Below are 15,657 nucleotides of genomic sequence, written 5' to 3'. Positions count from 1 at the left end.
TTTAGTAAAATCTGATTACGTAAAAGATCTAGTCAGCTGAATGTTTTCTTGTTCATCGGCTGATTGCTGGTCTTTTTACATTGACTAAAGGTTTGTTTACACAGACAGTTTTCTGTTACAATTATTGAAGCCAAAGCCAGGAACAGACCATAAATAGAGACAAAGATAATAAAAGGAAAGGCTGAGATTTCTCCTCTTTTCATGTCCATTCCTGGCTTTGTTTTTACCGATTATAACCAAAAATCTGTACATGTGAACACACCATTACCGTTGGCAATAAGTGTTCTTAGGAATGCCCAATTATTGCTCCAAGTAAAAGGGCCCTAATAGTTAAGACGGTGCATGCCTAGACTAGAAAGTCTAGGGCTATGTTCACTTGGTATTTTTCAACCTAAATGAGGAGTGGATTAAAAACAAAGAAACAAACAAAGAACTGTTGAAATAGAGTGGATGGCGGCCATTTAACTGCAAAGACTAACGTTATTTCCAACAAAGAACATGGCCTAAGGATGCATCACATTTACCAGAGTGGTGTTTGATAGATTTGTTGCTTATTTAGACCAGTACTACTTAGGGTACAAACACACTGGGCGTATCCGCAGCTGATTTCTCACTGCGAATTTGCAGCGAGATCCGCTGCGGATCTGTGCCCTGTCCACTCTATGTGCAGACAAACTCGCAGTGGGATGGACATCCAGCTGCGAGTATGTCAGCAGCCCACCCCGTTAACCCCCCGCCGCCGGAGCGTATACTTCACCTGTTTCCCGCTCCTTGCTTCGGGGCTCCCGGTGTCTTCAAGTCCCGTTCAGCCAATCAGTGTGCTGCGGCGGGGCGGGCTGCTGACATTTTTGCAGCTGGATATCCATCCCGCTGTAAGTTTGTCTGCACATAGAGTGTTCAGGGCACAGATCCGCAGCGGATCTTGGTGCAGATTTGCAGCGAGAAATCCGCTGCAGATACGCCCAGTGTGTTTGTGCCCTTAATTCCAGTCCTCGTGGCCACCAAGAGGCCATGTTTTGAGGATTTTCTTAGTAATTCACAGGTGATTATAATTATACCCTGTGCATCAGGTATTATGACAGGTATTGTATGAGAGATCCTCAAAACATGACCTGTTGGTGGGCCATGAAGACTGGATTGAGAAGCACTTTAGATTTAGATTACTTCAAAATTGTCTATAACTCGTAATAAAAGTTGTGCAAGATATGTAAGAAAGTTGTTTGGGGCAGATTGTGGCAGAATTTGGATGCATTTCCAATAGTGTATCTGCCCCATATTTTGCAGCATGTATGAATACAATGCAGTCTTGTCACATGAAAAATATAAGACTGCTGTTGGGTAAAAATGGTTGAATGCGGTGCAAGCGTCTTATTTACCAGTAAATTCCAACTTTTTTTTATTGCATATTTTTATTGGAAACTGCTAAATTTTTACGTGTCCCTTGTATGAAGTTTTTTCCTTTTTTGTAATAAAACCTGTTAAGTTTCAGGATTTTTAACATTTTGTCGGCCTCATTGCAACTTTTCCCCCCCAGAGTATTAATTTCCTTTTGTAGAATAACCTATTTTTGAAGTAAACCAATCTTTCTTTATCAGCCAGTGTACGCTTCCAGCAATTCATCAAAACATGTAATCCAAGTCAGTTGGCAATAAATCTTTCCTTCCTTCCTAAGCAGCCTGAGCTTTTGAAGGCTGAGCGTAGCCTTTGTAGGTAAAAGAAGTAACTGTACAGGTCAAATAATAGGAAGAGTAATACAATGACGGCTTTTCCTTACCTTGACATAATTTTCAGTGAGTGAAAGGTGACATGCTCCACCTCCCTTAGAGACGTGTCGTTCGCATAGCAATAACTTGTTCTAGTGTAAAATATGCAAGAGATTTATTGTTGCTCACTTACATTATATTTTGAAGTTTTTGTTTTCTTGAACTCTACTTCGTAATGTGTAATTCAGTTTTTCGTTGAAGCATTGTATCTGTAAACTAAAAACCATACCAGACAAAATACATACAAAGGACCAGGTTTACCAAAATGGTGTAAAATATACGCTGGTGTTAGAGTAGTGCGGTGCTAAAAAATTATTCACAGAATAACACACATTACAAAGTTATACAACTTTGTAATGTATGTTATGTCTGTGAATCGCCCCCTTCCCGTGTCCCACCACCCCCGCCCGTGTACCCGGAAGTGTGATGTGCATTATACATTACCTGATCCGTGTCGAGGGCCGTCAGCCATTTTGTGCCAAACGTCATCTTCGGACGCACGGCCGAATCCCTGCCGCCGTCCCCCCTCCGCCGCGTCACAACTGTGCTCAGCCGCGATTGGCTGAGCACAGTTATGCTCAGCCAATCGCGGCTGAGCGGCTGATGATGCGGCCGGAGGGGGGACGGCAGCAGGGATTCGGCCGTCCGTCTGAAGATGACGTTGGGCACCAAATGGCGGACGGCCCTCGACACGGATCAGGTAATGTATAATGCACATCACACTTCCGGGTACACGGGCGGGGTGGTGGGACACGGGAAGGGGGCGATTCACAGAAATAACATACATTACAAAGTTGTATAACTTTGTAATGTGTGTTATTCTGTGAATAATTTTTTAGCGCCGCACTACCCCTTTAACTGCCCACAGCAACCAATAACAGCTCCTCTCTTACCAGAGCTGAGCTGTAATTGGTTGCTGTGAGCAGTTTGCACCAGTATATAGCAGTATACACTCTTTGATAAATCTCCCTGAAATGGTGCAATTCCACAAAAAATAAAGTATACAAAATTAAGTTATGAAGATTTTAATAATCCTGCTAGGTTTAGTTCATTTTTGGAAAATGTGGTGACCTATCTCTTCTAACCTAAGGTTCACATTGCTGAAGTGAGTGAAAATATGTAATAAACAGATGTAGGCTTCGGCTTTTCTCACCTTCAATACTTTTAAGTCTTATGCTCTCAGCTGGGCCAAGTGCATGGATCCACTTTACCAACCTCTATGTGGTGCATTAGAGAGGGATGCTGCCCCTTAAAGCCAGGGCTGTGGAGTCAGTAAGCCGCAGCTCAGACTCTGGCTCCGGCCAATCGGACACCAGAGGAGTTAATTATCATACTAGTGTAAAGTAGATCTAAGTCAGCAGCTTCTTCCTAATATCCTACATGATCTTTGGGCAACTTCTGAGTTAATCAGGCAAATATATAAAGAACTCAGAACTAGACTAGATGTATCAGGTGGTCTTTTTCTGCTGACAATCTTCAGTGTTTCTAACTAAATGTTTACCATACACAAAGAAAAACTGCTAACAATGCCAGATACCTGTGATATAGAGGTCAGACACAGGCCCAGATTTATCAGCTCTCTGTCAGCGTCCACGCTCCTGACTCAGGAACTGCCTGCTTAGCCAGTCAGTAAATGCAGCTGTGCCCCGCCTTACTCACTGATTGGCTGAATGGGCATTTCTAAATGAGATGGTAAATACAACTTTTATTTCTGTCCGTCAAACACACACGCAGCCATAGCAGGCAAACATTTACACATGCAGCCTGCTGCAGCCATAGCACACTGAAGAAAATTTACACAATCTTTTCCCAGAGAGAAAATACCACATTGAGGACAGAATTTACTGCTGCACTGCTTATGTCTTCTTCTTCTCTATATGACACAGGATATCTTCATATTACACTGCTGCACATATACAATCATCCAGCATCCAGGAAGAGAACAGCACAGATCTCCCTCTACACAATGGATTCTTCCAGCTCAGAAATAAACTGCCAAATAGTGACCAACAGCCTCTCTCCTACCACCCCTATCTGCTTTATTACTGATATATGGAGCAAATGCTTTACGCTTTCTGACTAAATGTATGTAAGAAACTGTTTTTCTGGTTTAAATTAATAAGAGCCTTAGATTGATAGAACATAAAATTTATTAATGAATTATACTTATAAAATATATACGAAACTCAATTATAAAATTATGAAAGAGATTTTTTTTAAGCCGGAGTTGGTACATCTTTTCTGACTCCTACTCCAAAGCCCCGCTTAAACCTATACAAATCTTCACCCAATCGGCGGATAACTGGAGTTGAAGTCACAGATTGAGCTATTTTTGCTTGTACCGACTCCAGCTTTAAAGAAAATCTTAAGGCAACCAGAAACAACCAGAAAAACACTCTCACATAAGTTTAGTTTCCTCCATAAATCAGTAATAAAGCACTGGCCCTATTAGATGAGGGTGGTCAGAGAAAAGTTGTCGGTCACTATTTGGCAGTTTGTTTCTGAGCTGAAAGAGTCCATTGTGTGGGGGGAGATCTGTGCTATTCTCTTCCTGGATGATTGTATATGAGCAGCAGTGTAATATGAAGATATACTATGTAATATAGAGTAGAAGGAGGAGAAACCATAAGTAGTGTAGTAGTGACTTATGTCTTTGGTGTGGTGTTTTGGTCTTTAAAAAGATTGTGGGGGAGATTTAGCAAACTTGATGTAAAGTGAAACTGGCTCAGTTGCCCCTAGCAACCAATCAGATTCCAGTCTGTGAGGAATGAAATGTGGAATCTGATTGGTTACTAGGGGCAACAGCCAATTTCACTTTACAACAATTTGCTAAATATCCCCCTGGGTGTTTTATTTGAGTGTGCTATGGCTGCAGCAGGCTGTGTGTGTGCTATGGCAGGAGGTGTAGGATAATAATAAAGAAATGTCCCCCCTCCCCCCCAGTTCAGCGTCACAGCTCGTGGTCTCCCGCGGTGCTCCCTATCCTCTGATGTCACGGAATTAATAAATTCACACTTGGCCAATCAATTAGTGGGCCGGGACACAGCTGTAGTCACTGACTGGCTGAGTAGGTAGTTCCTGTGGGGCAGGGGCGTAGCTAAAGGCTGATGGGCCCTGGTGCAAAATTTTAGCTTGGGGGCCCCCCCATCTCCCCCCGATCAGGCAAAGTCCTATCTAACGTTATATCCAATTACTCTAATGTGCCACCATGTTCTAATGCACTGTCACTGCCTCCACCTCATGTACTGCACTACTGCCCCCTATAATTAATGGACTGTACTGTGTCATTGTCTAATCATTGTATTCCAATCTTTGACTCTACAGCTGAAAAACTACAACTCTCATCATGAACTGCCAGTTGGAAACGATGGGGGTTGTAGTGCTGCAACCTGAAGAGCCACATGCTGCAAAACTACAACTCCCATTAGAAACTGTCAGCAGGGCATGATGAAGTTTGAACTTCTGCAACCTGGAGAAGTCACCTGATATCACCTGCAGTCCTATGTAACACCACAGATAACAGTGATATCCCTCTGAGTACAGATAATGTAGTAGTCATCTGCAGTCCTATGTAACACCACAGATAACGCAGTGATATCTCTTGAGCACAGATAATGTAGATGCAGCACAAGCTGGAGCTCAACGCGGTAAAGATACGGCCATAGGACATAGCTTGGGCCGCCAAGGCAGATGTCTGGAGGAGGGGGTGCTGGTACTTGCTGTCATCTGATTAGGTAAGAGGCCCAATCAGATGACAGCATGTGCCAGCGGGCGCAGCGGGACAGATTAGCGCAGTGCTTCCCAACCTTTTCCACCTCGGGGCACCCCTACTAAATGATGTTCTACAAAATAAGAAAACAGTCATACAGTGACTCACAGGTGACGTCTTCTTTGATCTGAGGCGTCACTTTCCCTTTTCCTCTTCATCCAGCCCAGTCCTCCAAGATGATTCCTTCCAGATACGTTTCATCCCCTTAGAACCTGCGAGACAAACAATTTAGGCTCCGCACATTTCTAGCAACTTCCTTCCCTTCCTCCCTCCTGTAGGCTCCCATAGTAACTGCACTGTTTGGTGTAATGTGCAGTAAAGTGAGTAGGAATGTGGGATGCCCCCTGTATGTAGGATTCCCTGCTGTGCCCCCATGAGCTAATAATGCCCCCATGAGCTAATAATGCCCCCAGAGGTGCCCCCATGAACTAATAATGCCCCCAGAGGTACCCCCATGAGCTAATAATGCCCCCAGAGGTGCCCCCATACAATAATAATGCCCCCAGAGGTGCCCTCATGAGCTAATTATGCCCCCAGAGGTGCCCCCATGAACAAATAATGGCCCCAGAGGTGCCCTCATGAGCTAATAATGCCCCCAAAGGTGCCCTCATGAGCATATAATGCCCCCAGAGGTGCCCCCATGGACTAATAATGCCCCCAGAGGTGCCCCCATCAACTAATAATGCCCCCAGAGGTGCCCCCATGAACTAATAATGCCCCCAGAGGTGCCCCCATCAACTAATAATGCCCCCAGAGGTGCCCCCATGAGCTAATAATGCCCCCAGAGGTGCCCCCATGAGCTAATAATGCCCCCAGAGGTGCCCCCATGAGCTAATAATGCCCCCAGAGGTGGCCTCCATGAGCTAAAAATGCCCCCAGAGGTGCCCCCATGAACTAATAATGCCCCCAGAGGTGCCCCCATGTACGAATAATGCCTCCAGAGGTGCCCCCATGAACTAATAATGCCCCCAGAGTTGCCCCCTATGAACTAATAACGCCCCCAGAGGTGCCCCCATGAACTAATAATGCCCCCAGAGGTGCCCCCATGAGCTAATAGTGCCCCCAGAGGTGCCCCCATGAACTAATAATGCCCCCAGAGGTGCCCCCATATACTAATAATGCCCCCAGAGGTGCCCCCATGAGCTAATAATGCCCCCAGAGTTGCCCCCATCAACTAATAATGTCCCCAGAGGTGCCCCCATGAGCTAATAATGCCCCCAGAGTTGCCCCCATCAACTAATAATGTCCCCAGAGGTGCCCCCATGAGCTAATAATGCCCCCAGAGGTGGCCCCCATGAACTAATAACGCCCACAGAGTTGCCCCCATACAATAATAATGCCCCCAGAGGTGCCCCCATATACTAATAATGCCCCCAGAGGTGCCCCCATACAATAATGATGCCCCCAGAGGTGCCCCCAAGAACTAATAATGCCCCCAGAGGTGCCCCCATACAATATTAATGCCCCCAGAGGTGCCCCCAAGAACTAATAATGCCCCCAGAGGTGCCCCCATACAATAATAATGCTCCCAGAGGTGCCCCCAAGAACTAATAATGCCCTCAGAGGTGCCCCCAAGAACTAATAATGCCCTCAGAGGTGCCCCCATACACTAATAATGCCCCCAGAGGTGCCCCCATGAGCTAATTATGCCCTCAGAGGTGCCCCCATTTACTAATAATGCCCCCAGAGGTGCCCCTAAAAAAACAAACATCTTACTCACCTAATCCGCGCTGTGCAGGCAGCAGCTCCTCCTCCTCTTCGGGCTTCATCTTGCGAGCCGCAGGGACGGGACTTCCGGCAGACGTGATGACGTCACATCCTCACGCCTGCCGGAGAGGTCACGCCCCGGCCTCCCATAGGCTGCTGGTATGAAGTGCCGGCAGCCTATGGGAGAGAATACAGGAGGAGGATGCTGACAGGTCCTTTTCCTGTATTCTGATCGCTTTAATGTTCCGCCCGCTCACTGCGCGGGCGGAACATCAAAGCGATCTGTGCATCCCGAGAAGCTGTGCGGCCGCAGCTTCTCGGGATGCTTAAAGTGACACTGTCACAAGTGGCAAGGGGGGCCGTGCGGGCCCCCCTAGCGTAGGGGCCCGGTCGCCATGGCGACCCCGGCGACCCCTATAGCTACGCCACTGCTGTGGGGCTATGATGATTCAGGAGTGCGGCAGCTATCAGAGAGCTGATAAATCTGGGCGGGGGGAGGGGGGGCAATGGCTGAAAGCAGGACAGGACCACACAACTGATCATACCTTAAGAAAACTCTGTAAAGAAACTCCTATAAAAGATGGGATTGCCCCTTAGTGGCTATGAAAAGGATTCAGTTTTATTTTATAATGTAGACAGTAAAATGGCAAGTTACAAAAAAACACCAGAAATATATTTTACATGAAAATCTAATTTAAACAATATGTAATTTTCCAGTTACATACATTCACAGCTTTATTCTCAGCTGTATGTTGGCCCTAACAGCACCCTGACTTATCCAAAGTGACTCTGTACCCTAAATCTGCCCCCCCCCCCCCCCAAACTGCTTGTACCGTCAGATAGCTGCTTTTAATCCAAGATCTGTCCTGGGGTCTGTTCGGCAGGTGATGAGTTATTGTCCTAAAAACTAACTTTTAAACTTGCAGCGCTGTGTCAAACTGGCATGGCCTAGAGTGTGTGCTCCCTAGGCCTGCTCTGCCTCTCCTTCCCGCCTCCCTTCACTTGTCATCATTAGGATCTCTCCTAATTATAACTTTTCTGAACACTGCACATGTCACCAATTTGACACAGCACTGTAAGTTTAAGGGTAGCTTCAAACACAACGGATCCCTTGTCATTCTATTTGGCTGAGCGGGACGTCCAGACACAGAGAGCCCACGAAGCAAGCCGGAACGTGGAGCAGGCAAAGTATGCTCCGGCCAGCGGGGGGTTAACAGGCAGCATTTACATGCTCTGAGCGGGATTGGTATGTCTTCTCAATCAAAATAAATGTCAAGGGATCCGCAGCGGATTTCACTGTGATACGCAGCCATGACGAAGTGCCGAAAGGCAGGAAACAGCTGTCGCTGTTAGCGCTCAGGGCGTCCTCTCGCAGACCTGATCACTAAGATGTTGTTTGTTTGACCAAATAAAGTAATCATGAAGACTTCGTAAGGGTGAGTGCCATGTCTATATGTTCTATTGGATACTATATTTGACTGGACTGTTTCTACATAGAGCACCACCCCGAAAAAGTTTACGATTTTTTTTATATGCCTATCACAAGTGTGCATGTAGTCCTCCTTTGGATGGTGTGTAGTGCCGTATTCAGACCCTCTTGTATACTGCGCTTTGAATATGGATTTCACTGTGAATTCGGAGCGTCAAATCCGCTGCGAATCCGTTGTGTGTGAAGCTACCCGAGAAGTTTTTTTTAGCACAATAACTGCATCACCTGCCAAACGGACAGATCTTGAATTAAAAGCAGCTTTCCAAAGGTACAAGTGGTTTGGAGGGGCAGATTGTGGGTACGGAGTCTCTTTAAGTGCAAAAAAGGGAAAAATGGTTTTTGAAAATTTTAAAATGTTAATAAAACCAAATTTAATTTGATTTCATTCTTACATTCTGTCCAGTAACAAGCGTTTAGGTAAATGAATGCTGTGTGATCACTGGATCATTGGAGAAATAAATGCAGTTATGTATACAGTCTATTAAGCAGAAATCATCTAATTTGTTGTGCTGTTCTTTTCTAGAGATGTTACTATTTCTTTTTAATTTTGAGTCTTGTGGCACTGCATATATAAAGGTCAAATTTTATTTTATTATGCTAATTCTAATTTATAACTTTACAGCATTCTGCTTCATGGGCAAGATGGTGCTATTTTGCTTCACGTTTCCAATATTCAACAGCATATAATCCTGAAGAAAAGGTCAGTAATTTTCTGCACTTGTTGTTATCTGCTCTTATTTATTTTTTTAACCCCTTAACGACCGCAGGCGTATATTTACGCCCTGTGGCCGCCTCGAGGAGTTCAGAGTGGGGCCGTACTGCGACCCCCGCTTTCAACCGCCACGGTCCCGGGTGTGGCATGTAGCTCGGGAACGCGGCTATTAGCAGGCACGGTCCGTTCGCCCTGCACGCTAATTAAGGATTCAGATGCAGCTGTCAAAGTTGACAGCTGCATCAGAATGCTTTATGCAGCCTCATCCCTGGTGTCTAGTGGGGGGGGGGATCGCTCCTCTGGGATGTTGTCCAGGAGGAGCGATTCACACATCCGACTCGGGCCGGGGTTTGCGGGCGGGGGTGCTGATCCCGGCTCTGCACTCAATTGCTTCTGGCTACAGCATAATAATAAAGAATCGCCTGAACTATTAATAACATTCCTGATCTTCCACAGTAAACGGCGTAAGCGTAAAAAATCCCAAAGTGGAAAATTGCGCATTTTTGGTCCCATCAAATCCAGACAAATTGTAATAAAAAGCAATCAAAAAGTTGCATATGCGAAATCAAGGTACCGATAGAAAGAACAAATCATGGTGCAAAAAATGACACCTCACACAGCCCCATAGACCAAAGGATAAAAGCGTTATAGGCATGGGAATAGAGCGATTATATTTGTTAACAATGGTTTGAATTTTTTACAAGCCATCAGATAAAAGAAAAGTTATACATGTTACATATTGTTGTAATCGTAACGACTTGAGGAACATATATAACAAGTCAGTTTTACCACAGGGCAACAGCGTAAAAACAAATGTCCCCCAAATAAACAGAATGCGTTTTTTTTTTTTATATATATTTTCAATTTCACCACACTTTAACTGCAGCCTGTCATGTCAAAGTACAATTACTGGGGCAAAAAAAAGGGCTTATGTGGGTTTCTAGGTGAAAAAATGCAACTGCTATGGCCTTCTAAGCACAAGGAGAAAAAAAATGGAAGTGCAAAAATCAAAATTGGCCCGGTCCTTAAGGGGTTAAAGTATGCTATGCGGCTATTTCTTATTTTTGGGCGTACAATATCAGCTCTCCTTAGTTACAGTGGTCCCTCTCTATAAATTGTGTCCCAGTGCACATAGTTTATAGCACACGTCAAACTCCTTTTTTTTTTTTTTTGGCCTGCCGAGGAAAACTGAAAACATCACAGCTGGCCCACCAAAATTTTCCATTGGCCTGTTGCTTCGGTGAATTTGTTCCCCCCACTAAATAACGTACATTACAAAGTTATAAAACATTGTAATGTGTGTTATCTCTGTGATTGCCCGCCTGTCCTATGTTTCCACCCCCCCCACGCTTGAGCCAGAAGTGTAATAGTAAACACTCATAAATAATCACTGTTGACCCCTTCTGCTGCTACTACCCCCAGCCCTATTGCTACTACCTCTACCAGCTACTATTACCCGTTAGCCCTACTGCTACTTCTACCCCCAGCTCTACTGCAAATACTGCCCCAAGCCATACTGTTACTACTACTACTACTACTACTACTACTACCCAAGCCCTATCTGATGGGAAGGAAAAACCTCTGTGAATTGTACAGGATTTTTTTTATAAATATCAAGGTTGGCCCACAACTTAGTCCAAAATCCAGATTTGGCCCCTGTGTATTTGAGTTTGACACCCCTGGTTTGCAGCTTTCAGCTAGGGGGGGGGGGGTTGCCAGTTCCAGTAGCCACATTCTGTATCATTTTCCTCTATTTAGTCAAAGCGAATGTCACATCAGGTACTTGCTTCGGGTATTATATCTTAATGAATCGACACCAGCCTGCTCCAGAGAATATTGCAAAGAACATGGGGGGCAGCAAGCTGAGCACCTCCCATATTCTGTGTGTCTTCCCCATTCCCCTAGCATAAAGTCCTCAACCCGCAAACCCCCCCCCCCCCCCTCACAGAAGAGCTAACTTCAAACAGCCTCCACAGAATGATTGCACATGCTGTCAGTTTAACTGTGTAGATGCCGCTGTCAAAACACTAGAGTTGAAATTTTACCCCTTCTGAGCCGCTCCATAAGCTGCAGGGGTTGGCTACTATATGTAGCAGACTCCCGTTACTAATGAATGTCTGTCACTGCTGGTGTCCCTCTGTTTATAGGGTTTGGCTTAACCAGAGTCTATTAACAGAGAACTGATATATGCAATGCTTTAGCATTACTCAGGTTAGAAGAATCGGAGGGGCTCGGAAGGATCGGCAGCTGGAGAGAGACCCTGTCGGGACTCTGCCGGTGCAGACATCCGTGATATGGGGGTGACTGGAGAAATCGGCCTTGCTCTGACTATAGGGGGGGGCTGTAAACTGTGGAGTACCCTCCTGCCCAGAATCCAGGTCACCCTCCGGGAGCAGACACTGCTAGGCTAACAAACAACAAAGGTGCCAAGAATAACCTAGGGGGTCCAGGGTACATTTAAACAAAATACACACTAGCGCAAAGGGCCCCGGATCACCCCTGGTAAATTAATTAAAACTTAACTTTTAATAAACTAATATATACTAAAATATATGAACACCGTGATGAGGTTAAAAATACTCTCCCACAGTCCACTAATACTTATATGTTTATGTCCACCAGCCGGTGGTACTGTATATTATCACTGAATAGCTGCAGACTACTCTATCTAAGAACCACAACTAGTTTTACCCCTGAACGGGCGTCCTCAGGTGTGGGGCAAATGGCTACTTCCACAGTTCCACATATTCTGTGGGAGAGTATTTTTAACCTCATCACGGTGTTCATATATTTTAGTATATATTAGTTTATTAAAAGTTACGTTTTAATTAATTTACCAGGGGTGATCCGGGGCCCTTTGGGCTAATGGCCCTTTGCTCTAGTGTGTATTCAGACACTGCTGGGTCATCGGGCAAAGGAAGAGGGTGTCCGATTTGGGTCACTGCATACACCGGGTGCCCCTGGTGACGGATGCAGCCATTGTACCTGAGTCTCTGGGTAGTAGTGATAATCACAAGTACAGATTGTTGGAGTCTATTGTATCTCCTAGTTTTCTCATCCTGTGGCTGCTGGAAAACTAAAACCTAATAGCTGAAATAGTGCAAAATAGTACAACCTGCAGCATGCACTGAACTGTAAAATGATCACGTTCTTGATCTTGAACAATAAACAGCTTAACCCCTTAGCGACCCATGACGTACCTGGTCCCTGCCGGGACCCCGCTCTGAAGGGGGACTTCTAGTTTATGTAAAAAAAAAAAAAAGTGTTAATAAAAAAAAAATCCCCTCCCCTAAAAAAAGTCCAAATCACCCCCCTTTTCCCATTTTATAAATATAAATTATTAAATAAACATATTTGGTATTGCCGCACACATAATCGCCCGAACTATTAATTAATCACATTCCTGATCTCGCACGGTAAACGGCGTAAGCGCAAAAAAATTCCAAAGTGCAAAATTGCGCATTTTTGGTCGCATCAGATCCAGAAAAATGTAATAAAAAGTGATCAAAAAGTCGTATATGCGCAATCAAGGTACCGATAGAAAGAACACCTCATGGCGCAAAAAATGATACCTCACACAGCCCCATAGACCAAAGGATAAAAGCGTTATAAGCCTGGGAATGGAGCGATTTTAAGGAACATATATTTGTTAACAATGGTTTGAATTTTTTAATAGCCATCAGATAAAAGAAAAGTTATACATGTTATATATCGTTGTAATTGTAACAACTTGAGGAACATGCATAACCAGTCAGTTTTACCATAGGGCGAACGGCGTAAATGCAAAACTCCCCGAAATCAAAACAAATTCGGTTTTTTTTCTCAATTTGACAGCGCAAATTAGTTCCGGTTTCGCTGCATATTTTATGGAAAAATAATGCCTGTCATTGCAAAGTACAATTGGTTTAGCAAAAAATAAGCGCTCAAATAAGTCTCTAGGTGAAAAAATGCAAGCGCTATGGACTTTTAAACATAAAATGGAAAAAGCAAAAGCGCAAAAACGAAAATTGGCTTTGACCTTAAGGGGTTAAAGGGAATGTACCACTAGATACATTGCTTTGTGTTTTTTTTACATGAACAGATCAGTGCAGGGATGCTGGTTCCGCAGTCCTTTTTTTGAACTGCCGCCTGGTTCCTGCGCATGGCAATGTTCTATTCCTGAGCACCGGCCTGGTATAAAGCACTGGGGACGGGCCCGATGACCCCCAGAGTGACAAAACCCCCTCCACTCTGTGATGCGGCTCCATTAATCAGTGTGCACAAGCCTTTGAGACAGAATGAAAAAAAAAAGGTTAAAGCGGCACTCGCCAAAATTCTTATCTTGCAATCTGTATTGTAGCATCTTCCAGGTATATTGCACTGGTGCAGGAAAAGACAGGTAGGATGCTGTGCAACCGGCTACAATCTGTCTCTTCCTGCCCCAGTGCAATATTCTTGGAAGATGCTACAATACAGATTGCAAAATAAGAATTTTGGTAAGTGCTGCTTCAACATTTTTTTAATGTCTTAACTGCTTGTGCAATTTTTTGAATAGACTGCATTCCTAATGCGAGTCTCAAAACACGGGATAGCAAGATATCTCTAGCCTGTTGCCACGGGGTGCCTCCATGATAGGGAGAACACCACACCAACCTGGTAAATAGCCCCTTAAGTCCCACTCAGTTGCGAGTATTGGAACATAAATAGGGAAACACCAGGGTGGCCCCTTTTTGTCAATGTCTAACTCAAGGTGCGAGTATTGCGATCATGACAAGGGCTTGTCAAGGCAGGCTTCCATCCACAGACAGCCGTTTCGGGGGTTTTGCCCCTCGTCAGTGTGGAGTAGGATTCTGGCTAGTTGGTGCAATTTTTGGAATTTTTTTCACTGTTCTCCTTGAGTTCAGTGATAACTGTGTTTTGTTGGTCGATTTGTTATTGCCCCAACTAGCCAGAATCCTACTCCACACTGTCGAGGGGCAAAAACCCCGAAACGGCTGTCTGTGGATGAAAGCCTGCCTTGGCAAGCCCTTGTCATGATCGCAATGCTCGCACCTTGAGTTAGACATTGACAAAAAGGGGCCACCCTGGTGTTTCCCTATTTATGTTCCAATACTCGCAACCGAGTGGTACTTAAGGGGCTATTTACCAGGGTGGTGTGGTGCTCTCCCTATCATGGAGGCACCCCGTGGCAACAGGCTAGAGATATCTGGCTATCCCGTGTTTTGAGACTCGCAACCGAGGCTCCACGGACTCCTATAATACTTAAGTAACGAATTGGTATTGAGTATCGAAATAACAAAAAGTTGGTATTGGACTCCTAAATTTTGGTACCGTGACATCACTATCAAGGAGTGTGAGCAGCTGTATTTCCTAGAAGTGCATTGTAGTGTGGCCCTTAGTAAGGGCCCTGTTACATAGAGCGATAATTGGCCGATTATCCCTCTGTGTAATGGAGAGAAGGATCAGCAGATGAAATGATCATTGGCTGATCGTTTCCTTTAAGTCCAGACATAAAATCATTGGGCACGCATCGCTGTACAACCGATGTATGGCCGTTTTAATAGCGATGTTTGGCTAATGATTATAGCATAAATTATTAACTCTCCTTACCACGTTCATGGGTGTCCTTGGAGGCCTTCCCCACTGTCTGCAGCTCTGAATTCTCTTCCGGTATTTGCACTAACAGACTGTGGCTGCTCACCACTCGCTGGCCGAGACAGGCCACTGGTTGCTCAGCCAATGACTGGCTGCGGCCTGTTTCTGTTAACATTTGGCTCAGTGGCTGCGGCCTGTCAGTGCAGAGACCGGAACAGAAGGCAGAGCTACAGACAGCGGGGAAGGCCTCAGAGGACACCCTGGAATGCGGTAAAGTGAGTTAATACTTTATTATTTTACACTAAAGGCAAGGGCTGCATGGACATCACTAATGATGTCCATGCAGCCCTTGGTGGTGGTCGGCCTTTGTAACAGGCCAGTAAATCTAGCAGTTCAGCTCGTTTACGGTTTATGATCGGGTCGTCTAATAGGACCCTAACTCCCTAGTTACTGATCATTTAAAGGGGTAGTGCGGCGTTTAACATTTATTCACTAAATAACACATTACAAAGTTATACAATTTTGTAATGTGTGTTATTTAAGGGAATGGCCTCCTTCCCCGTGTTCCCCCCACCCCGTAAGTGTTGGTGCATTATACTTACGTGTTCGCTGTCGACCCCGGCCGCCATCTTGTTTCGACGAC

At 45.0% G+C, this 15,657-nt stretch overlaps 1 protein-coding gene across 2 annotated transcripts in view; it reads left to right on the top strand.

The window, feature by feature from the left end:
• PCCA (propionyl-CoA carboxylase subunit alpha) overlaps positions 1-15,657 on the top strand; it is a 447,530-nt gene that overhangs the window by 25,701 nt on the left and 406,172 nt on the right. For both annotated transcript variants that reach the window (XM_069970721.1, XM_069970720.1), the window contains exon 2: positions 9,351-9,428. In XM_069970721.1, coding sequence (XP_069826822.1) covers positions 9,351-9,428 — 78 coding nt within the window. The remainder of the gene's footprint in view (positions 1-9,350; positions 9,429-15,657) is intronic.

The sequence above is a fragment of the Dendropsophus ebraccatus genome, chromosome 5 (assembly GCF_027789765.1).
Source record: "Dendropsophus ebraccatus isolate aDenEbr1 chromosome 5, aDenEbr1.pat, whole genome shotgun sequence".
NCBI classification, from domain to species: Eukaryota; Metazoa; Chordata; class Amphibia; order Anura; family Hylidae; genus Dendropsophus; species Dendropsophus ebraccatus.
This window is presented reverse-complemented; position numbering and strand designations above follow the sequence as displayed.